The sequence below is a fragment of the Alosa sapidissima genome, chromosome 15 (assembly GCF_018492685.1).
Source record: "Alosa sapidissima isolate fAloSap1 chromosome 15, fAloSap1.pri, whole genome shotgun sequence".
NCBI classification, from domain to species: Eukaryota; Metazoa; Chordata; class Actinopteri; order Clupeiformes; family Clupeidae; genus Alosa; species Alosa sapidissima.
Window position 1 is genome coordinate 30,091,218 of NC_055971.1, and position 24,157 is coordinate 30,115,374.

General features: G+C 41.8%; 1 protein-coding gene and 2 long non-coding RNA genes across 7 annotated transcripts; 2 read left to right on the forward strand and 1 right to left on the reverse strand.

Annotated features, from left to right (window-relative positions):
• The first annotated feature begins 449 nt into the window (after positions 1-449).
• On the forward strand, positions 450-3,903 carry LOC121683434. Its single transcript, XR_006022788.1, has 2 exons — positions 450-573; positions 3,068-3,903. It is a non-coding gene; the product is annotated as an uncharacterized LOC121683434 (long non-coding RNA).
• Positions 2,037-3,115, reverse strand: LOC121683435. The gene is made up of 3 exons (XR_006022790.1): positions 3,020-3,115; positions 2,862-2,886; positions 2,037-2,392 (listed from the first exon to the last, which is right to left on the reverse strand). It is a non-coding gene; the product is annotated as an uncharacterized LOC121683435 (long non-coding RNA).
• An 11,478-nt stretch (positions 3,904-15,381) lies between the features above and the next one.
• LOC121684091 lies at positions 15,382-23,852 on the forward strand. 5 transcript variants are annotated; one of them, XM_042064023.1, is made up of 5 exons: positions 15,382-15,676; positions 18,929-19,005; positions 19,078-19,177; positions 19,363-19,447; positions 19,735-23,852. In XM_042064023.1, the coding sequence occupies exon 5, from the start codon at positions 19,796-19,798 to the stop codon at positions 23,630-23,632; it is 3,837 nt and encodes a 1,278-aa protein (XP_041919957.1). In that variant the 5' UTR covers positions 15,382-15,676; positions 18,929-19,005; positions 19,078-19,177; positions 19,363-19,447; positions 19,735-19,795; the 3' UTR covers positions 23,633-23,852. The 5 variants fall into 5 exon arrangements, with proteins under 5 accessions (XP_041919957.1, XP_041919959.1, XP_041919955.1 ...); XM_042064025.1 differs by lacking the exon at positions 19,078-19,177 and having other exon boundaries at positions 19,735-19,886; positions 19,983-23,852; XM_042064022.1 differs by lacking the exons at positions 15,382-15,676; positions 19,078-19,177 and adding exons at positions 16,255-16,537; positions 16,670-16,733.
• The last annotated feature ends 305 nt before the right edge of the window (positions 23,853-24,157 follow it).

The window sequence follows — 24,157 nt, forward strand, 5'->3', positions numbered from 1 at the left end:
TTGAGCGGATGAGAAGGTGGCATGTTAAGTGGAGTGTCCTGTCAGTAAATTAATGTTATAGACTTTATTTTCAAGAGATTATCAAATGTATTCATTATATATTTCCTGTTACATGGCTAAATGTAAATGTTAAATCTATGAAGTTGAGGATACGCTTTTATAGATTTAAGCATTCTTCCTAGAGATTATGTTGAGAAATATGTAACTTGGGCAGTAGGAAACCAGGTAGGCCCGATATGGACATGCTCAGCGTGAGAAGACGTGCTGAAGGTGGGCTGAGCTCAACGTTGCACTCCGCCCCACATTGATCTGCAAGCTGCAGCCAGGGGTACTTGAAGCCAGGGGCTTCTCCAAAACGTGACGCCGATGTCACAACACTGCTTGCCACCGGGAGGCGCTGGCTCTCGATATGAATGATGACTTCCGTTCGTCAGGAGTTCACGTTCACGTTTAGATTAAACATAGCTCGGTTTCGGTTTGCGAGCTGAACTTGTTGCTCCTTTAGCTTTTTTAGCTCAGCAAGTTGCCTACTCTTCATCTGAAATATTTTGAAAAGTTTGCCTTTTGTCTTTGGTAAGTAATTCATTCAACATTTCTTTGAAAACATTTTTGTCTTGAAGTTAACGGTTCAAGTTGTAAGTTAACGGTGTTACCAAAACAGCTTTAACACAAATCGTTTTTAACGAAGACTTTGGCTTCTCTAATTCCAAATGTTATGTTAGATTTGTAATTGAAGTTTCATTAGCCTGGGAATACCCATACAAAAAAAGTGGTTTCATTGCTGCCCTAATGAATCTGAATCTGACCATGGCTCATCGAAATATTTTAAGATAACGTTAAGATGTGTTTCAGAGATAAGATGAATATGCAACATGTTTCAAGATTCTCAAAGGGCCTAAAGGGGAAAAGCTTTGTTTTTTGCATAGAAGGATTTACAAAATAGACAGCCCTTTTTCAAAAGATGCAATAGGCCTAGTGGTTATGTGAACCTAAGCTATGACCCCTACAATTGGAGGAAATATTTCCAGTTTTTATTCAGGAAATGTAGTAGTTTGGACACAAAAAAACGGCATTGTATGGCATAGCACAGCGTACTGTACTTTACTGCAGAAATGCAGCATTTTGGACATGCAATTACTACTGTAGTATAACTACAGTACAACTGCGGTTATTTTTTGTAAATCAGTGGTGTAAGTCCCAGAGGTGAGACATTTTAAAATGGGTGGTCTTTTGTGAAGTAGTGTAGGCTACATTAATATATCAAGCAACTATAAATATTCATACACTCATAGGCCCTAGATATCTACCACACAGAAGAAATTGCACTGTCACACAATTAGTCTTTTAATTTGTGTGTGTGAGTGTGTGTGGGGGGGGGGGGGGGGGGGGGGGGGGGGATGGGAGAGAGCTTGATGTTACGCCCTAAACACACTCATGACTGATTAAGAATGATAAGAACAACCCTTTTGAACAATGCTCCTGCTGTTTTTATTACACCGTCAAGATAGTGAGTTTGGACTCACTCCTCCCTAAACATATTTAAACTATCTTGTTTCAGAGTGTGTGTTTCAGATCACTAATAGAGCCCTAAGACTGGGTTTTGGCTACATATTGAGGTATGCCATTTAATCAGTGCTATGTTTGGTATGGAAACCTGTGAGAAAGTTATCAAATAAACCATTTGTTGGTAAGAAGATGGTTAGTTGATTAAAGACTCATTTGTGACCCTGCAAGGAGAAATCGCTTTGGTAAAATGTACGTTATTGTGCTCACATGAACGGCCATAAACTGCAAGGCCATAAACTGCAAGGCCATAAACTGCAAGGCGAAACCAGTCGTTGGGTCACATTTTGCCAAGAAATGGTAGAATGGATATGGACATGTAGTTGTAGTTTCAAACATATTTGAAAAAGTTGGTTGGCAGAAAAAAGCTGTCGAAGTAGTCCAATGTGAAAGAGTAGATAGAAATGTTTTTGAAGATTTTCATTGTCAAGGTAACATCTGACCATGTTGAGTTTGCAATCTGGTCGCCACTAGCCCACCTTGACCCTTCCCCACTGGCCCACCTTGACCCCTATGTAGCCCCCTTGGACCCTTCCCCACTGGCCCACCTTGACCCCTATGTAGCCTGGTCACTGGCCCACCTTGACCCCTATGCAGCCTGGCCACTGGCCCACCTTGACCCCTATGTAGCCTGGCCACTGGCCCACCTTGACCCCTATGTAGCCTTGACCCCTATGCAGCCTGGCCACTGGCCCACCTTGACCCCTATGCAGCCTGGCCACTGGCCCACCTTGACCCCTATGTAGCCTGGCCACTGGGCCACCTTGACCCCTATGCAGCCTGGCCACTGGCCCACCTCGACCCCTATGTAGCCTGGCCACTGGGCCACCTTGACCCCTATGTAGCCTGGCCACTGGCCCACCCTGACCCCTATGCGGCCTGGCCACTGGCCCACCTTGACCCCTATGCAGCCTGGCCACTGGCCCACCTTGACCCCTATGTAGCCTGGCCACTGGGCCACCTTGACCCCTATGTAGCCTGGCCACTGGTCCACCCTGACCCCTATGTAGCCTGGCCACTGGGCAACTGATAAGACCCCTATGCAGCCTGGCCACTGGGCAACTGATAAGACCCCTATGTAGCCTGGCCACTGGGCCACTGATAAGACCCCTATGTAGCCTGGCCACTGGGCAACTGATAAGACCCCTATGTAGCCTGGCCACTGATAAGACCCCTATGTAGCCTGGCCACTGGGCCACTGATAAGACCCCTATGCAGCCTGGCCACTGATAAGACCCCTATGCAGCCTGGCCACTGGCCACTGGGCCACTGATAAGACCCCTATGCGGCCTGGCCACTGATAAGACCCCTTCCCTACGCCGTCTTTGTCATTCCCATAGCATTGCTATTGTTTGTTTGACATTTTATTGATTCAATATGAAAACAAATTGATTCAATTTAATTCACAAAAAAAGGTGCCCTTTTTGGCAATTCATTGTAAGTTCTGCAGTTGTACATTGGGAATTTGCACATCATCACTGCCTCTTTCACATTTGCCCCACAGGTCTTTCACTCTGAAATCAACAATGTGGAGCAAATTGGGGAAGACCATCCTTCACGGAAGCACCATCACCCACGTGGCCAACGCCTCCGGTGCTCCCATCCGGTTGTACTACAGCACGGATAACATGAGGCTGACTGAAGCGGTGGTGACGCTTTCAAACAGGGGGGATGGCAGTGCTAAGTTGAAGTTTGAACCCGATTCCCGTGTCGGCTATGAATGGATTCCTAAAGACAATTTCGCAAAACTTGACATGGTTGGGCCAATTTACGTCAGCGTCTATGTGGAGAACGACAGCTCCAGGGATGAATATGTGAAGAAAATAGTTGAAAATAAAGAAATCCAAACCAACAGGTCCTTTATTGTGACCAGAGACTACACCTTTAAGTGGCAGAAATATGGGGCAAACATTTGGGTGGATGAGCAGGGCAACAATCACAGGCCACGCTGAAAAGAAAAGAGTGCAGTCAGTGTTCAGCGTTCTTTTGAGCGCACACACTGAATGGACTGGTGGATGCGCATGAGGTCAGAGAGTCTGGCGCTGAGTGGAGATACGGTGAACTCAGAGACTTCACAAATCATTGTAGACAATGGCGTGTCGATTTATATATTTTATAATATGTTTGTTTTTATTAAGGATTTTGAACTTAAAATCAAGTGAACAATCACCAAGTCCTCCGACTATAAACACACATTTAAAATGTATAAACTCATTTAATCTATGTAAAAACGAGTTTAAAATGTATAAACTCATGGAATCTATGTTAACCCTGTTGTGCTACAGTGCCCTCCTAATATACATACCGGTATTAAGCAAATAAAGATACTGGCAGGTGAAATACAGGATACGTGTGCTGGTAAGAAATAAAATTGTAGTGTAAATCTGATGATATAACCCAAAGAAAGCCAAAGAGTGATGCATGCTGGGAAGGAGAGAGGGAGCGCTGAACTCCAGCCAGGTAAGCCTTAGCTCCACCCTACAAAACAGAGAGAGACTGACAAACACGGAAAGGCAGGCAAACACTAGGGCTGTAACAGGTGCAGAGGCGGACAGAGTACACAGCTTCATTACTTGAGTAAAAGTACAGATACGCTTTGCTAAATTTTACTCAAGTACAAGTAAAAGTACAACAGTCAGATGTCTACTTAAGTAAAAGTACTGAAGTACTTGCTTTTAAAACGTTAATACCTTGGAGAATGTAAAAGGAATTGAAAGTAAAATCAGGTCATTTTCATCTTTTTACCATGTTGCCAGGAATGGGTAGTATTTCTAATACATGTATTTAAAATACGTATTTCAAATACAAAACACTATTTTGTAATTGAAACACTTGAAGCGAAAACTATCATTAACTTGAAATAGTCTTGCCAGACTATTGAAATAATCTGGCGAGGTGGGGCCACGGGTTGGCACAATTCCCGGGATGGACCTGCTGCGTCTTCATCCATTGTTTCGTCCATGGCTTCCTCTCTTATCTAAATCTGACCATGGAGTTGACTTTGGCGGAAAATCAGTGGCGGCTGCACAATCCAATCACGTTTGAGAGGGAAACAACAAATTGAGGGTTTCCGAGATTTTTCTTTTTTCTTTTTTTTTAGAAGAAGTAACGGGTACTCACGGTTATGGATAGAAATGTAGTGGAGTAAAGAGTACAATATTTGCCCCTCAAATGTACTTGAGTAAAGTCATGAGTACTCCCCAAAAATGATACTCAAGTAAAGTACAGATCCCTCAAAACTGTACTCAAGTACTGTACTCAAGTAAATGTTCTCCGTTACTGTCCGGCTCTGAACAGGTGTATTAAATTAGTTTGGCGGTTGGGAGGGAGGGATGGTTGGCAATATCAACAACGTCTTTCTCCCTCACCAGGACTGAGGACAACTTTAACATTTATTTAAAGATGGCCCCAGCTGTGGCGTAACTGGCTGGGGCACCTGCACTATACGCCGGCGACCAGGGTTCGATTCCCGCCCCGTGGTCCTTTCCGGATCCCACCCCTGCTCTCTCTCCCATTCACTTTCTGTCATTCTCCATTATCCTATCTGATTAAAGGCATAAAAAGGCCAAACATATACTTAAAAAAAAAACATTGAGGTAACTGTACAAAATGCACCACTGCTACCATTTTTTTTATTGTAAACTCGAATACAACTATACAGGCACAGTCAGTCATAGTACATACTAAACACAAGCAAACCAAATGTTACAGCACCTGTACCACCCCCAGATGAGTCCGACCCAGGGATCATTTCCCAATTCCAGTCTCTCCTCTCTCCCAACATGCTTCCTGTCACTCTCTCGACTGTCCTGTCAGATCAAAGCCCCCCCCCCCCCCCCCCAATGTAATAACAATATTTAATGACTAAATTATTAATTTTTTGTTAAACCTTCCTCCTATCTCACTCATGTTATCACAACGTACAAACGAGCCTAGTGTGCTTAACACAGCTCTCCCTTCAGCACTCTTGATAGTGCAGTTGTTCAGCCTTCACATTGCCCTTTGCACTATTATTAAAGTGGATTTTACGGCTGTGCCACAGTGGATGGTTACATCAGGTTGTTGCAGCAGGTTGTTGTCTTGGCACCAGGTTGCCACCTCTGCTCTGTAAGCAGACTCATCATCACTCGTGATACAGCTGATTATGGTGGTTTCATCAGCAAACTTAATGATGGTGTCTGAGGTGTGAGTTGCCATACAGTCATGAGTGTACAACGAGTACAGCAGGGTATGGCATGTCCAAAATTATTCATCCTTTTTAAGTAATCAATGGAAACATCTTTATTTGCATTCACAGCTCTCAAAAGGATTCGTATAATACCTACCAAGCCTCTCATGTCTCCATGATTCTAGAATGCACCTTTTTAACAGCAATCAGGGTTCTGAGTCAGGAACGATTATTTGCCATCACTCTGGCCTTGTGCTCACTTTATTTACAGATTGAGGTCTGGACTCTGGCTGGGCTACTCTAAAATGTTGATATTGTTCTTGGTTAACCATTTATTGCCTTGTTTGGCTGTATGTTTTGGATCATTGTGTGGTTTAATGACATCGTACTAGTGGAAAGAAAAACATTCAATACAAAACATAAAGTCCTCTCTCATTGCCAGCACACAGCGTTATCAAAAACTGGGTACACCTTCATGGAGAGGCTTGGTAGGTATTACCATTTTAAAGCTTTGATGGCAAATAAACATGTTTCCATTGATTATTTAAAGGGACCCCAGGCAACGTTTTTGTGTTAATTAGGCTACTCATCTTCGTAAGTCGGTATATGGTTAAATGACTCATTACAGGGCAAATGAAGACTCTCTCGCCCGCCCCTACTGCCTGTAGGAAGAATAGCTCTGTCCTGTTCATCCTCTCCTGCTTCTCACGCTCTGTCCTGTTCATCCTGTCCTGCTTGTCACGCTCTGTCCTGTTCATCCTGTCCTGCTTGTCACGCTCTGTCCTGTTCATCCTCTCCTGCTCGTCACACTCTGTCCTGTTCATCCTCTCCTGCTTGTAATTTCAGCTAAGCATTCAATAATGAACATTGAATATTATATTATAATACATTAGCCTTTAATAAATGTGCAGTGAGCAGAATTTAGGCATGGCTGCATGTGACATATTTTACAGATCAAAATGATAAGCCTAACAGCAATTTTGAGTTAAGGCTATATGTTTGTTGTTAAGCCTATTGAATAACTTTATGATACAGAAGACAAACCATTTTGTGGAATGATGCATCATCATGAAGTTTGCAACGATGTGCCTTCAAAACAGTCTCTGGTAGGCAGCATAAGTGACATCTCGCTCTGCCTGTCACTTCTTGTCTGTAGCTGTGTGCCATTCTGAAACGTCCTTAAATTCAGGACCATTTATCGCTCGTTTTAATTTGGGACCTTGCAGTCGGAATTTGTTTATTCAAAGTCTCAAGTCCAAAATGGCCTAGGCTATTCCAATTGTCAGTTTATTGCACATCATTTTTCTGTTGTTTTGAATAGACACTGCATACCCGTCCTTGTTGGCGTGTTGTTGCAAAATCTGCGGAATCATTTTATGCAAGCAAACTGCATACAGGGAGCCTTAAAGTGGCAGGCAGCTTAAAGCAGACCCAATGGGGCATCAAAACGGAAACTGAAAGTAACTCCCCACTGCCCCATGGGTCTGCTTTAAGCTGCCTGTCCATAACTTGGCCCATGGGTCTGCTTTAAGCTGCCTGTCCATAACTTGCCCCATGGGTCTGCTTTAAGCTGCCTGTCCATAACTTGGCCCATGGGTCTGCTTTAAGCTGCCTGTCCATAACTTGGCCCATGGGTCTGCTTTAAGCTGCCTGTCCATAACTTGGCCCATGGGTCTGCTTTAAGCTGCCTGTCCATAACTTGGCCCATGGGTCTGCTTTAAGCTGCCTGTCCATAACTTGGCCCATGGGTCTGCTTTAAGCTGCCTGTCCATAACTTGGCCCATGGGTCTGCTTTAAGCTGCCTGTCCATAACTTGGCCCATGGGTCTGCTTTAAGCTGCCTGTTCATAACTTGGCCCATGGATCTGCTTTAAGCTGCCTGTCCATAACTTGGCCCATGGGTCTGCTTTAAGCTGCCTGTCCATAACTTGGCCCATGGGTCTGCTTTAAGCTGCCTGTCCATAACTTGGCCCATGGGTCTGCTTTAAGCTGCCTGTCCATAACTTGGCCCATGGGTCTGCTTTAAGCTGCCTGTCCATAACTTGGCCCATGGGTCTGCTTTAAGCTGCCTGTCCATAACTTGGCCCATGGGTCTGCTTTAAGCTGCCTGTCCATAACTTGGCCCATGGATCTGCTTTAAGCTGCCTGTCCATAACTTGGCCCATGTTGTCCCAAATTGCCTCATTCTTTTTCCTATGGGCTGCATGTGATCAGCTTGAGCAACAGGACTATGAGTCAATTTACACTGAACTTACACTTTAATTGTTGATGTCGGACATGATAATAAATCATCCAAATATGTAGCATTTTTCAATACTACGGCTGCCAAAACTCTGCTACCCCCTCAGTCTCTGGTCCCACACACTGGGGGTAGTAGAGCGGAGAGAGCCAATTTGTGTTGCTTTTACTGATATATTTAACGATACATGTATTAGGCCTAGGCCTACTAATCCAAACAACGTCAAACTTGGCACTGCACATAGTCTAGTGAGTGTTTGGGAATGAAAGTTTAAGTTGCTCACATTTATTTCGTTTAGACTTTTTATGGTCTTAATGTAACATTTTACAAAGCAGTTAACATTATTTTACCTATGGATATAACATCAAGCTGGTGAAAGATTAGTACCTGCAGTAAAAAGCATGTCTGATAAACATTCTCAGGTTTATTTCGGCTTAAGAAGAAATAGGAATCACATTTCACCTGAAAATCATCCTACCATGAATACACAAGCCACAATGCTGTGAAACCATAAGCTATCTATTGTGGTTTTCAGAAGTGGAGTAATGAATGTGCCTTGCAACAGAGATTGCTGCGCCATCTGGTGGACAAACTACGTAATGCCAATACTGGAAATCAGAATGTGAGTGTGTGCGTGTGTGTATATGCGTGCATGCGTGTGCGCATGTGTGTGTGTGTGTGAGATAGAGAGTGTGTGTAAGACTCCTCTCTTCACCCTCTACCAATAACCCTTCGCTCAACACCACCATCTACAGGCCGATAAGTGTACAGTCACTAAGTGTACACATAAATTCATTTATTTTACTCCATCTTTACGCTTCTCTCATCCTCTCAAAGGAACTCTGGATCTCATTCATAGTGACCATTGGGTCCTTGGTTACCTGTCTGACCAAGGCCATCTGTCTCGGATTACTCAGTTTGGCTGAGCGGCCAGATCTAGGAAGACTGTTTGTTGTTCCAATCTTTTCCGTTTGAGAATGACAGAGGCTACCGTGCTCTTGGGCACTTACAATGCTGCAGAAAATGTTCTTGTATCCTTCCCCAGATCTGTGCCCTAACACAACCCTGTCTCGCAGGTCTACGGACAATTCTCTCGACCCTTGTGGCTTGGTTTTAACTCTGACATACACCATCAACTGTGAGCCCTTATATAAAGGGATGTGTGCCTCTCCTATAAATTCCAGTGAATTAATTTAGGCACAGGTGGACTCCAATCAAGTTGTAGAAGCATTTCAAGGACCATTGATAGAAGTAGGAGGCACCAGAGCTCAATTGCAAGCGTCATAACAAAGGGTCTGAATACTTATGTAAATGGAATATATTTCAGTCTTTAATTTTTTGTAAATGTACGAAACACTCCAAACACCTGCTTTTTTGTGGAGTGTTGGAGTGTTGTGTGTAGATTGATGAGAGAAAAATATATGATTTAATCCATTTGAAGATGAATCTGAAAAATAACAAAATGTGGAAAACTTGAAAGGGTCTGAAAACTTTCCGGTTGCACTGTATGCAGTGTATTAACAGAATAAGAAATTATTATAAGAAAACCATATCAGATATGTACAGTATGTACAGCTATGTGCAGGAGGTTTGGACTTCACTATGTCAAACAAAAACTTAATGTTCAAATTGTGGATTGATCATGTCTTACATTTCTCCAGTCTGCTATTTGACTGGTTATACAGATATCCAGCAGATATTCCATCAGTATGAGGTTATTGGAAATTGAGCAAGGCTCTATTAAAGGACGGAAACTGATTTCCGATCCTGTTTTCTGATCTAAATGAGGGATGTAAACAAAAATGTGGGGGTTCTCAAAGTATAAAACAAGATACATTGTCTGTAGAATGGCTCAGACGGAGTTTTATTTAACATTGCACAACATCGCTAGCCAACTAACCAACAGGGGTTTCATGCTCACGTGACTATGTGGCTAATTGGGCCAATCAAAGCTCATCAATGCAATGCAGATACAACATCCTACATTGTCATTAACGGCTTCTACACACAGTTGTGTTCCGTCAACGCATGCCAGTGGGTGTTCCCGACGGTATCTATGCAAATGACTAAGTATAACCGTAATTTGATTGGTTGGTGCCGTCCGTCAATTGGCCTGATTGGCCGGTGCCGTCTGTCGGTGCAGCAACAGCTGAACTTCTTAACGCAAGCGACAGGAGAAACGTGACGCAACTGACTCCAAAATTCAGTTCGGCAACGGATGACGTGAGCCCATGTAAAGTGAATGGGATGAGTCTCCAGCACTGCAACGCACGCAACTGTGTGTAGAAGCCGTTACGGTACTGATCCACTAGCACGACACGACATACGCATGGTGTCTCAAGTGTTTTTCCACAAATGGACCACAATTTTAGGCATGTACTTAACAGTATACAACACGTTAATAGCATATACAAGCTATGCAAGCCATTTCGAAATCTTGTTTTATTTAAAACGGAATGGAGTGGAGTGCGACACGACAGAATGTCGTGAAGTGCTAGTGGATCAGCACTGTATGAGATGTAAAATGATTAAAACCTTCAGAAACCAAAGAGACAAAGCTAGAAACACAGGGGTAAGATTTCTGACATCTCAGTCATTTAAGGTTACAACATGACCCCAAGAAGTCTGTGAGCACCTCAGCCATGGTCTTACTTTTTCAGCAGCCTCCAATACCTGTTTCACAGCTTCTGTCTACGTTGACCGACAGGTGCAAACGGACCACATGTTAACTCATTGAGTGCCAAAAACGTAATATTACGTTTTTAGCTTTTTTTTTAAATTACGAAACTAGACACTCTAAACACACCTTATATGTGATTTTGGGAACTCTGTGATGAATGGAAATGAAATATATGACGATGGAAAACTCATGAAAACGCACAATCTGGACATTTTATCTGGACATTTTATCATAACTCGGTTGCCGCTTTGGGTCGAATCAGTGACGCATGCACCAGGCCATTTTCGTGGGTCTATCACTAGGTGGCAGTCTCGCCAGGTCTCGCTGATCACTTCCCGGAAAGTTTACACAAGTAAGTAACAGGCAACACTTCATATTTCATGAAAGACATTATATCTCCATTTCTAGAATAAAACAGCGATTTTGATGAAAACTAGCCACTGTTTAGCTTGGGATTTCTCAGGAACAGAGGCGTGTAGAAATACACGGTTTGCACCCACCGAGAGCTTAAAGTCTCACCTTTTAAACGAGCCATTGTATGTGTTTATAGCTATAACACAGAATATGCTGTGGCCAACAATGGTCTAGATTGCTGGCACTCTAGGACAAAACTCCCGAAAACAGCTTGGCATTCAATGAGTTAAAGGATAATTCTGGTACAGTATTTAGCACTTTGAGTTCCTTTTCTGGTTTGTTTTGGATTAACTAGAGTGGTAGACACCGAAATTTTGACAATTGGTCCTGTCTCGACTTTTCTGACAAACATGTCCTTAAAACAACCCTTAACGTTCGTTTTCAAAACTGTGCAACTCGTTGATTATTAAAATGGAATGTGTATTTACACCCCTGGTACAAATAGCCTTGGCCATACAGCTGAGCTATTCATACCCTGTGACATAACAACAAAAAGACGTTGCTCACGTGCACAAAAATCATGGCGGACATTCGTTTTTCGTCAGCAGAAAGTGAAGAATTCTGAAAGGTTTCGGCACTATATCTGTTCAGATTAAGTTTTAGATTGAAAAGTTGTGTTTTATTTTTATAATCTTGGTTCAGTGAACACATACAACCGTCAGTTTGTTAGCTAACTGAAATTTCGTGAATATGACGTTCAGGACTATAAACTATAAGTTTACCTGCAAACACCTGCAAACACCATTTGGCAGAGTGAGTGTGCATGTGTACCAATGTCTCTGGAGAGAAGGCGCGCAATTTGAACAAGAAATCGGTTCTCAAACGGAAGTTTTGATTGCAACAATTAGCTAGTTCATGCACCAGGGTGTAAATAGCTTGCAGTACTATAAACACCAGGGTACGAATAGCATCGACTTCTAACTGTACATTGATGAAAACAGCATACCTTATTCAGAGTGTCTATTACACAGCTGAGCTATTTACACCCTGTTACGCAACAACAAAAAAACATGTTGCTTGTTTAAAAAAAAAAACAAAAAAAAAAAAAAATATTACATTGTGTGATCAATATGCCAGAATAAATGCACAGGGGTGCAAATAGCATACACTGATATTTGTACCAGAACGGATACTAATAGAACACATTGCTGTGTGCACTGGGGTACGAATAGCATACATTGATATTTGTACCAGACAGGGTACTGATGGGACACATTGTTGTGTGCACCGGGGTACGAGTAGCATACATTGATATTTGTACCAGACGGGGTACTAATAGGACACATTGCTGTGTGCACCGGGGTACGAACAGAATTCACTTCTTATTGCACCAGGGTACGAATAGCATACACTGCTAATTGTACCAGGCGTGCAAATAGCCTTACCCTTATTAAAAACAAATATATTGGCGCAATGTATGATTTCCAGTGTTATTTGCTATAGTGGAAATATTTTTTCAGATATCAAACAACCGCGTATGAACTTCCGCTCAATATTTGAGCCTGAAGCATAGACAGTAAAAGAAGGTCTTGCGAAAAGACTACAACCAAATGTAAATAGCCCTGTTTTCATTTCTCGTGGCGCAGTACGCAATATCAACGTGCAATGAGTCTTCCAACAGAAATCAATGGGATTTTACGAAATGCCAAATAAAACATGACAAAAACTGTATTTCGCTACGCTAATTGTTTTGGAACGTCAACGAACACCACTAACCACTCAGTGAGTTGCACAGTATTGAAAACGAACGTTAAGGGAGAATTATAGAATATGATTAACCTAAAGTGTGTCGAAACATGATACCGAGTGTGAACGTATCTCATAGCTTGTCTCGGCTTGTCCCCTGCACTCAGAAATCTGGCGCTAGTTAGCCGATGCTACCAACAGTTTTTCGATGCATCTTCCTAGCCATGCAAATAAATCACTGTTTTACACCATTTACGAGGCTCAAAGTAGCTCCACACTTCATTAGTAGACTTCCGAGGGCCTTGACATTTAAAACGAGACATTGAGAACTTCGAAAAACCACTGGTAGTTTATTTACAAGACGATTTATACAGATAGTACCTTGAGGAAGTTTACCGGTCACGGAATGACCAGGCCGGCCGCAAATGCAGGACTTGACTTTTAATCAAGAAACAAAACTTGCACAAGGGCAATAACAAACACACAGAAGATAATCCAAAAAAAAGAAGCTACTTGAAGCTACATCTATCAAGTGTGAACATGCTTAACAAAATATGGGAACAAAACATGGCAACTAAACGTGCATTACGAATATAATCAGTGGGAGCCCTGTGCTTGTTTCCCTGCAACAACAAGGTTCCATCTGGGGGTGATGGAAGACAGTGACACCCTCAATGTGTTTGAAATGTTTGTGTTTGAAAACGATTGCGCAATTTGGTCTTAGTTGCAGTCATTGCCGAAAACCCGGCCTCGCATAGATACGTGGTGGGAAATGGTAGCAACGTTTTCAGCGCTTTTACGGCTATCTCAGGATATTCTGTTTTGGTTTTGATCCAACAACCCGCCAGTGAGGTTTCCTCATACACACTCTTAAGGCCATCATTTGCAATTTTGATCAACTGCTCTTTCTCCTGCGCTGACAAGTTAGGACTATTCGGGATATTGACAAATGGGTTGCGGACCCACTCATTGGTTTGGCGTGGATCTTTGGAGGATGGGAATTAACGCTCAAACTCATTTGAAAGCGCAACAAGGTGATCGCGCACCAGCTGCGAGAGAAAGGGCCCTGCCTCAGTCTCTCCCAAAACCCCCACTACTGTTTGGAACATATATGGTCCACTCGTCGTCCCCACAAATCAAGCTTGGCTTTAAATGCAGCGACTTTATCTGCCAGTTTAAAGACAGTCGTCATTCTCCCCTGGAGTGACAGGTTGAGGTCATTAAGCAACCCGAATATGTCACACAGGTAAGTGAGTTTTGACACCCAGTCCTCATCACTAAAATGTGCAGCTAACGGTGACTTTTTTTCTGTAAGAAATCTCTGCAGCGGCTCTCGCAACTCAAATACTCTGGCCAGTGACCTGCTAAAGATACTTGTTTTTTGTTGCTCATTCTAGCAGTTTAGCTAACTTCGTGTGACACTACCGTTCGCCAAAAACTGATCAAGTGAAGTGAGCTGACTTGAGGCTGCGCAGCGCTGAAGGCAATATGTAAAGTGTTGAAGGCGGGACAGACAGACGTAAGAAAATAGACCTTGCAAAACTACTGGTTATGTTAAGATAAAAAATCTGTTAAGGATGCCTCTAAAGGTGTCATCCATGATGCTGGAAAAAAAATCTGTGATCTGTTGAGAGAAACATGATAACAATTTCAGAGAGAGAGGGAGAAAGAGAGACTAGTCAGACCCCACAATTTTACAGCTTTTAAAGGTTGTATCAGCGATTTCAGGCCCAAAAAAGGCCCAAACATAAATGATCACATTCATCCAATCTTTCCTAACGATCCGCTAGCTGCTACCAACAAGGGTTGGCAACCCCTCAAAAGTAAAACAAAGTGTTTCAGCTAATAACCGATGAGATGCGCATTTAGGAGCGTTTTAATTGCACGGGAGGGGGAGGGAGTAGCGAGATAGCTCTCTGTTTTGTTTGAACATCAACAGAAGTGACGTATCCCCGCTATGGCTGATACAACCTTTAAATTATATGATTTATAATTGTATTACCTACCCATTGGCATTGAGATGAGTAAAACTGAGCACTCAATGTAGTGCACTGAAATAAAAAGAATAAGAGAATAAATGTGTGTTTTTGCAGGACAAACAGCACCTGTTACTTTCCAACAGGTTCAAGATATGGCCAATAGGTGGCGGTGGCACACTTTTTACAGTTGTCTCTTTGACTACTAGACGTTAACGACTCATAGCATGGATTCCAGACTCCCTACTTCGTCAGTAAATTCTAGTGAAAAGTTGTTGATGTTTGTGTTCAACAAAGCTATCAAATACACCCTGACCTCCCATACTGAAGCAGCATTGTAGATTGACTGGAACTGTTTATGCATGGCTCACTTGGCCACTCTTCTTCTCATCCACAGAGCCAGGACTATGTTCTTGCTTTCTTGAAGAAGTTGCCTTCAAGGATGGATTGTTTTCATTGTGAGATTACGATAAATCATAAAAAGATTAATTGTGTCTGTATACTTTTTTTAGTCAACTTTACCAGGGGTGCCCATAATTGTGGAGGGCACCGTATACTTACCCCTCCAACAGAGATGATGCAGATGCAGCAAGGAGGCTAAGAACCTGCTAGATAAAAATAAAGGAGAATGTAGTATGTATAAGTATGTGTGTGTATATGTGAAATGGCGGCATCTATGGACATCACAGGCATGGCCTCTGACAGCAGGCTACAATTATGATCAGGAAGCATCTAGAAACATGAGTCATTTGGGTGGTGTTCAAATCCTAAAGGATCTTCTGTGTCTCAGTCTCAACCAGGAAAGGACAAATGCAGCTAGAACCTCACGTTCTTACTTTCTGTATATCTTAAAATCTTTATTGATTTTATTGTTTTTTATACAGGAAGTACAGGAAAGAAGACAAGATTTTAAACTTAAATACTTTGAAAAGTGTGCCTTTGTCTCTGTTGGTAAGTATAATTTTACATCTCTTAGTCTGTTAAAAGTGAGTGTTTCTGTCCTGAATATGCAGTGTTACTGAAACAGCTTAAAACCATTATCAAAGTTTTCAAAGTAACCTTTGGCTTAACTGAACAAATTTCACAATTTTTCATGTCAGATTTTTCAGTGGATGGTTTTATTGTTGGCCTGTTGTTCTTAACATGAATCTGAAAGGTCTTGGCTCATTATGACCACAGAAACAAACAGACATATCCATAAATAAACATAACAACTTAAAGATGTCAGATATTAGGTGAAATATTAAGACTGTGGAAGGACAAGTGACAAGTGTGCCAATTGTTAAACCAGAAAACCCGGAATGCTTTCTATCCACATTTCTCTCTCTACTCTCCAAACCAAGCCGTACAGTATTATTGCTAGCTAGTGTGATCAGGTCAGGATCACGACTAATTGCAATCACCTGGGCGTGCGGGCTGGGGGTCATGGGTACGTAACTTCCTTCCCGACAAACACAAAAGAAGCTCTCCCAAATTGTTTGGTACGCAAGTTGCTTGTCGCTGGTTGGTATAAACCGCGCACTTCATGCTGGGTTTTGGTTGCGAACAACTCCCTCGCTGTGGTCTGGGTAGTTGGAATGTTTCATGTACTCCTTACACTTTTAATGTGAGTTGTTGCCACTGCCGTAGACCACGAACGTTTGTCTGACATGTAGGTAATAGCATAAAGTGAGAGTTTGTGTTTAGCCACGTAGTTTGAACACGGGGCAGGTGGTTGTAGTGTCGTAACGTTTGGCTCATCTTGCTATAGACCGTCATCTCCTTCCTACTCCTGTTTCCCTGTGACTACCAATGCGAATGCTGAACGTGGAGGTAGGCCTCTTACAATAGTAACATTGCAATAGCTATGGTCAAACACTCAACTAATGTGAGCAGACTAAGTTAGCTATACGGGCCAAACAACAGCATGCAGCGTCTGTAATTTTCGCTCGCTTGTTTTTATAGCTGACACACTTCCCCCCTCTGCTCCTGTTCCCCTGGGCTAGCTCGCATTGTGGAAAAGGCCGAGGTAGGCATTGGTTATTGTTCTAACAGTGTAACGGTCCTATTTTAAATATGTATCTGGTACAATGCTTTCTTTTTTTACATGTCGCTTGACTTATGAACAATTAAACTTCATAAAAACTGTTGTGTATTGTTATGAAATGCGACATAACCATGGACCAGGGTGTTAAATGTTTCTCTCTGTTGTAGATCACAGCTGGCTGTCTATCACAGTTTGACCACTGTTTTCCCCCATTCGAGTTTCTTTTGGTATTAGTCAGTGTTAAACTAACAGCACGTCAAAGTTGGATGTACGGTACGCTTGTTTGTGTTGGTTTATTTTCTTTGTGTTGTATGCTTGTCTGAGTGTGATACACTGGTGCATTTACACTGTTTGCCAGGGTCTGTTACTCCACAAGGTGTAGTGCTGTTGCCATCCCTGAGCTCATATTAGCAGCCAGTTAGCGATTTCAGACTGTTACTCCGAGGCTATTGAGACTTATCCCTCCCCCCGGCAGTATTAGTTTTTAATGGGTTCTTGTAACCACTGACTTGGCTTATCCACACGGGAGACTGTTACTCCTGGGGCATAGGGGTCTATCTATGCCCCAGGTGGTATTAGTTCATATTGAGTTCTTTGTGACTCCCAACCTAGTTTCTCCACACAGTAGACTGTTACTCTTGGGCCATAGGGGTCTATGTCCCAGGTAGTATTAGTTTATTATAGCTTCTGCTATTCATTGTAGCTGTATCGGTAGCACTCCACTGGTGCTGAATAGCTGTTTGTCTTGTTTTTGTTTTGTCTTGTATTGTTTCCTTTATTGAATGCCCCCTCCTTCCCCCTGTTTGCTAGTATGGCCTGCTAGGTCTATCAGGTAACACAGTTAAGGTACTCTAGGACTGCCGCCTTCCCCTAGTTTGCGGTGAGGGCGCATTCTAGTGGTTGAGCGTGTACTGAACACCTATTTATACTCGTGTGGGTTGTATTTAGAAAGCTTGAGTGTTACACTTGTGTTTGTGTGTGTGTATGGCCATAGATCACTTTTGGGGCTGGGCAGCCATCCGAGGGTTACTGTACCTGTGTTAATTCAGGCCGTGTAGCAGCCACCAATCCACTGGGCATTTAATTTATGGTTATGTGTATTACATTTAGTCTTCTTTGATTATTTTGTGTTGTGTATTGTGATTTTGTTTTTATCGGATTTACCTACTGTACACCCCTGCCATCCGTTTTAAACAAAGAAAAGAAATAATAAATATAACATTGTTTATACTACTGCCTCTGTCCTCATCCATTTAGTTGGATAAACCTGAGGACCCTGTCACACTAGTTTCACAGACACTCTGGCACTTGTCCGTTTTAAACAAAGAAAAGAAATAATAAATATAACATTGTTTATACTACTGCCTCTGTCCTCATCCATTTAGTTGGATAAACCTGAGGACCCTGTCACACTAGTTTCAGACACTCTGGCACTTGCCCTACCTACCACACCCTTTTGGGCGCTGGCTCTGGCTCTTTCAAAGTTTTAATGGGATGTGAAGTGAACAGTTAGTTCTACTTTAGTAAAGAAAAACCCACACAAATAAGGCCAAATGTCTGAATGGAATAGTTTTCAGGAAAATGCAATGGCAAATAATGAAAACAGCAAATCATTTTCAGAACTTCTGACAGAAGAGTTTGACTAGTAGGCGACATACAATCTTGTCAAGTGGAACAAAATCCCTGAGTTTATATTCAAATTTGACCAGCATGCATGAGCGATCTCACAGTGTAAAAATAGGTATGTTTGGACTGCTCAGATGCATAGAGATGATCAGGTATCCTAGAATTTGCTGTTGTGTTTGGTGGACTTGAATACTGCTGGATATGTACCACCTTTGGGGGCCTGCCATTTTGTGAAAATGCATGTATCCAGGATGTGCCAAGTGCCGTTAGCAGAGGGCCAGTTCATTTGCAAGCTGAAATGATATACGTATTTATTTGCATAGGTCAGGCAAATGAGATCTGATCACAAATGGCTGTGTGAAGACATATTCTCATGACAGGTGTACACAGGCGAACTTGTAATCGGATCATCCAAACCACATGTTAATGCCCAACTTGGACTGGACACACAGCCAGTGCTGTTTCAGGCAGTGCATGAATTACGTCCTAGGGAAACTCCTCCAACAATTCAGGCATAATCTGATATTTATTCATATTCCTCCTTGGTGTAGTTACACAAAATGGCATTCTAAACGGAAGTTTGAGAGCGTGACGAAATTTACTACGTCTACAGCGTCACTCCAATCAGGTAATTTATTCCCAGCCTTCCTGTTCTTGCTTTCAACGCACCACCTCCCCTCATGCCTCCCATCTTGGTTAGGAATAGCATTGGGGTGTACGCATGGATCCTGCTTGACTCCTGTCTGCGTAGTAGACTCCTGCATGATCCCTGCAAAACAATTAATGACCCTGGCTATAGAGTAGAGACCTTGCCAAACATGCTTTTCACTTGCTTCTCTTTTAGCAAACTTGTGAATGCTTTATAATACCTAAATTAAATAGTATGATAATAATATGAGTAATATGACATTAATGGTATATGAGATATGACAGTAATATGACATTAATAGTAAAGTATGATTACTCATTACATCTGTCCTCTCAGCATGAGCTCACAGCGCAAGGTTACCGCTAAAGATGACATTGAACATGAGGATACAGGACAAAGCTTCAGCCTAAAAGCTTGAGAGGTATGTGAGTTACACGGAAATCTAGGTATGTATAGTCCATATATGTTTAAAATGAAATGGCTACTCAGATTGTTTTTCTATTGGCACAAAAATATTATGTTCACAAAAATGTCTAGGCAAAAACGTACACTTTTAGTATATGCAGAATACAATAATCCTGAACTCTCTGTAACAGAATGAATGTTGTATGACGATGACATTTTTGTGGAAAGGTTAGAAACTGTATTTGTTTAAAATGTTTTTTAATCATGTGTAAACAGTGTTTGTTTGCGCATGTGTGTTTTTAGATTATCACAGAGGACCGTGATCACATTTCAGTTCCCTAAGAGGCCAGCTTACCTCTGAAGTATGGAAGCAGGAGATGGTCAACCTCGTCAGGTTCCTGCCCTGAAACGTGCAAATGAAATAGCAATCGATCGTCCCATTCAAAGAAAAAGAAAAAAGTTTGACAAATCTAATGGTTCAAATAGCAACACCATTGAGCCCACTGTGTGTGATTTAAGCACATCAGAGAGTATCTTAGATGATGATGCAACCCACAGTCAGATCCTTGACGACCGAGCAATCGAGCTTATTGAACCAAAAGTTATTAAACGAGAAAAGTTCAACAGTACAGAGGTCAGACAAAAGTTTGATTTTAAAGATCTTTTGAAAATTAGTGACTATGCTGACATTTACCGTGGTGTATTTGACAAAATTAAGAATCTGTTTCAAAGAGCACTTAAGCATGCCAAGCCTAAGGATTTTTGTTTCGTTAAGCTTTATGACAGCACTAGTGATAAGGAAGTATGTGAAAGGTTCTGTGTTGGTGACAGTGTTGAGGATCTGATATCTAATATGTTAGAGAAACTTGTGCAGAGTAATTCTGAGATGAAAGTTGAATCTAAAATGGAAATGGTTGTGCAGATTGTTGAAAATCTCTCTGGAGGGGGTGGTCAGCATAGACGACTCTCCACTCTGCGTAAGAATGAAGTCATACGAAAGAAATTGAGACATTTATTTGTCCCACCGGTCACAGATAATAATGTCTGTTTCTCCATCAGTTTAGCATTTCTTTTGAATCCCAGTCTTCCCATGGATGAGGCTAAAAAAGTAGGGAAACAGTTACATCAGTCTGTGGGGAAGTCAGAAAATGAGAGAGTGGCCCTTTCTGACATTGTAAAATTTGAACAAGTAACCAAAAGCAAAATTGTTGTGTTTTGGAGAACTCTTGATGGTCACCAACATTACTCATCAGAAACAGAGCCGTGCCCTGAGAAAACGTATTACCTTTACCTTCATGAGGGGCACTATTATGGTATTAAGAACATCAAGGGATTTTTGGGCATGTCCTATGTATGCATCTTTTGTCACAAGGGTTACAACAGACAAAATGGACACAAGTGTGAACACACCTGCAATGTCTGCCTTCATCCTAAATGCCAAAAAGGGAGGACTGTAAAATGTCAAGATTGTCTTCGTATTTGTAGATCTAAATCCTGCTACCAACAGCATAAAGTTGTTACGAAACGTCAAAAAGGAAATTTCAGCTGGTGTGACCTTACCAAATACTGCCCTGAGTGCAATCGTGAGTACACCATCACCCAACCAAATGCAAAAAAGAAAAAAACGCAACACAAATGCTTAACCAAGAAGTGTGACCACTGCAGAAAACCACTTACAAAGAATCACCAATGTTTCATTCAGCCAGAGCAGGTACAGGAGCCAAGTGAAAAGCTGATATTTTACGATTTCGAAACAACACAAGAGAATGGTTTCCATGAGGCTAATTATGTTTGTGCCATGGACTACGGTGGTGAATGTTGGACATCACATGGAGAATCTTGTGTGGCTGATTTTTTTGATCATTTCAGGCAAGAGAAGTACAGAGGTTACACTTTCATTGCTCATAATGCCAGAGGTTTTGATGCCTACTTGCTCATTAAGTACTTAGTCGAAGAACTTATCACACCCAAACTCATTGTCCAGGGTAGCAAAGTGATGTGTTTTGAGGATAAACACTTTTCTCAACGGTACATTGACAGCTTGAATTTCTTGCCAATGAAGTTGAGCGTTCTGCCCTCAGCTTTGGGCTTTGATCAGGAAAAAAAGGGACACTTTCCACATTTCTTTAACACAACAAAGAACCAGAATTACAGAGGTCCTTACCCTGAACCTCATTATTATGGGGCTGATTCTTTCATGCCAAAAGAAAGGGAAGAATTTTTTGAGTGGTACAATTCTGTGAAAAATGGTGTGTTTGACTTCAGGAAAGAGATTGCTGAGTACTGCAAAAATGATGTTGTCATTTTGAAGGAAGCTTGCTTGCGATTCAGGAAAGAGCTTATTGCCACTGTTGAAGTGGACCCTTTTAGAAGTGTTACAATAGCAGGGATGTGTATGGCAATTTATCGGAGCCGTTTCCTTACTAAAGACACTATAGCTTTAACCTACCCGAACTGCTACATCCAACCACAAAAGGCACATTCTAAAGAGTCCTTGGAGTGGTTGGAGTATGTGTCTGCCACTGAGGGCATTCATATTCAGCATGCACTGAATGCTGGCGAACATAAAGTGGGTGACCACATGGTAGATGGTTTCTCATCGTCATCAAAAGGATGTGTTGGTTTTGAGTTTCTTGGATGTTATCATCATGCATGCTTGACTTGCTACAAGCCAGAAGAAATGCACCAAACAAGAAAAATTAAATGTAAGGATGTCAACAAAGAGTGCTTGCAGAAGCTCGAAAATCTTAAACGCAACGATAATTTCACATTGAGGTCCATATGGGAACATGATTGGATTAATCAAAAAAAGAATGATTCAAAAGTGAAGGAATTTATGAGCAAATACAAGGCCCCAGAGCGTCTGAACCCCCGTGAAGCTCTATATGGGGGTCGAACTAATGCTCTGTGTTTGTATTACAAAACACAAGAAAATGAGAAGATACATTACTATGATTTCACATCTCTGTATCCCTTTGTGAATAAGACAAAAGTATATCCAACTGGCCATCCAACCATCATTTTTGATGACTTCCAGTCAGTGGAAAAGTACTTTGGGCTCATCAGAGCGAAAGTCTTCCCACCACATGGTCTTTTCCATCCTGTGTTACCTTACAGGGCAGCAGGAAAACTCATGTTCCCATTGTGTAGGACTTGTTGTGAGACAGAGAGTAAACAGATGGACTGTCAGCACTCAGATGATGAGAGAGCCTTGACTGGTGTGTGGACTAGTGTTGAGATGGTCAAGGCTATGGAGAAAGGTTACAAAGTTGCTAGGTTGTTTGAGGTGTGGCATTTTGAAAAAAGGTCTGAGACTCTCTTCTCTGAGTATGTCAACACCTTTCTTAAGGGGAAACAGGAGGCTAGTGGTTATCCTGAATCGATAGAAACTGATGCTGAGAAAGAGAGGTACATACAAGACTATGAAGAACATGAAAAAATTAAGTTGAATCAAGACAATATCAAAGTCAACAAAGCAAAGCGTTCCCTTTGCAAGTTGGCGCTCAACTCACTTTGGGGTAAATTTGCACAGCGTGCAAATCCATCAAACTCAACACTGATCAGTGAACCAAAACAATTCATAGATTATGTTTTCTCCCCCAAGTATGACGTCTCAAATTTGATGTTTTTGAACGATGACGTAGCTCTTGTGCAATGGAAGTACAAAGATGATAGTTCTTCAAGGAATACCAATGAGAACATTTTCATTGCAGCTTTTACTACTGCCTATGCCAGACTTGAACTTTATGATGTCATGGATAAACTACAGGAAAGGGCATTATACCATGACACAGACTCTGTTATTTTTGTTAGTGGTCCTAAAGACTGGGTACCTGAGACAGGAGATTTTCTTGGGCAATTGACTAATGAGCTCAGCCAGGGTGATCACATTGTTGAATATGTTTCAGGAGGGCCAAAACTGTATGGGTATCGCACAGTCCAAAATAAGATATGCATGAAAGTTAAAGGCATTACTCTGAACCATACAAATCAGCAGTCTGTAAGTCTTAAATCTCTCACTGACCTGGTTGAAAACTATGTTGATAAGAACCCCTCTGAGATTCCTACCACTGCTAACCAAATTACCAGGGTAAAGAAAGGGTTCCATCTCAAAAACAAAGTGGTGAACAAACAGCTTAGAGTAGTTTACAATAAACGGGTTTTATGTGAAAATGGCCGCACTCTGCCTTATGGTTACTAAAGAGTACAAGTAGAGAGCCAATGAAATGTGGTTATGTAGGCTAACAAGTAAAATAATCTATGCGATGTAAATATGTAAACAATGCTGTGTTTTATGACTGATTTGCTTGCTCTTTATTGTCATATTATTGCATTATTTGTTGTAGTATTATACAATATGAATATAACAGTTTGTGTGTGCTTCAACAGTCTTTCATTGTGATTAAATGTCATTGATAATTGATTGGCTAATTTGTGTTTCTGGTAGAATGTTGCATTATTTAAGCAACAAGCAAATCTGGGATCAGGCTCCATGTTATTGTCATTGTTCAGCATGTACTGTATTCAACATGTATACAGATGTTACAGATGTACATATATTACATGTGTAGTGTTAACCACGGAGGTGAAGTGGACAGTTGGAAATGAGAGTGCATACAGTGGGCATCGCTTTCAAATGGCCACTTCAGTCGCGCATTACAAGGTGTGAAGCTGCGTGAAGCTTTAGTACCACTTTCAGCCACTGTGCGACGCTCTGCCACTGTAC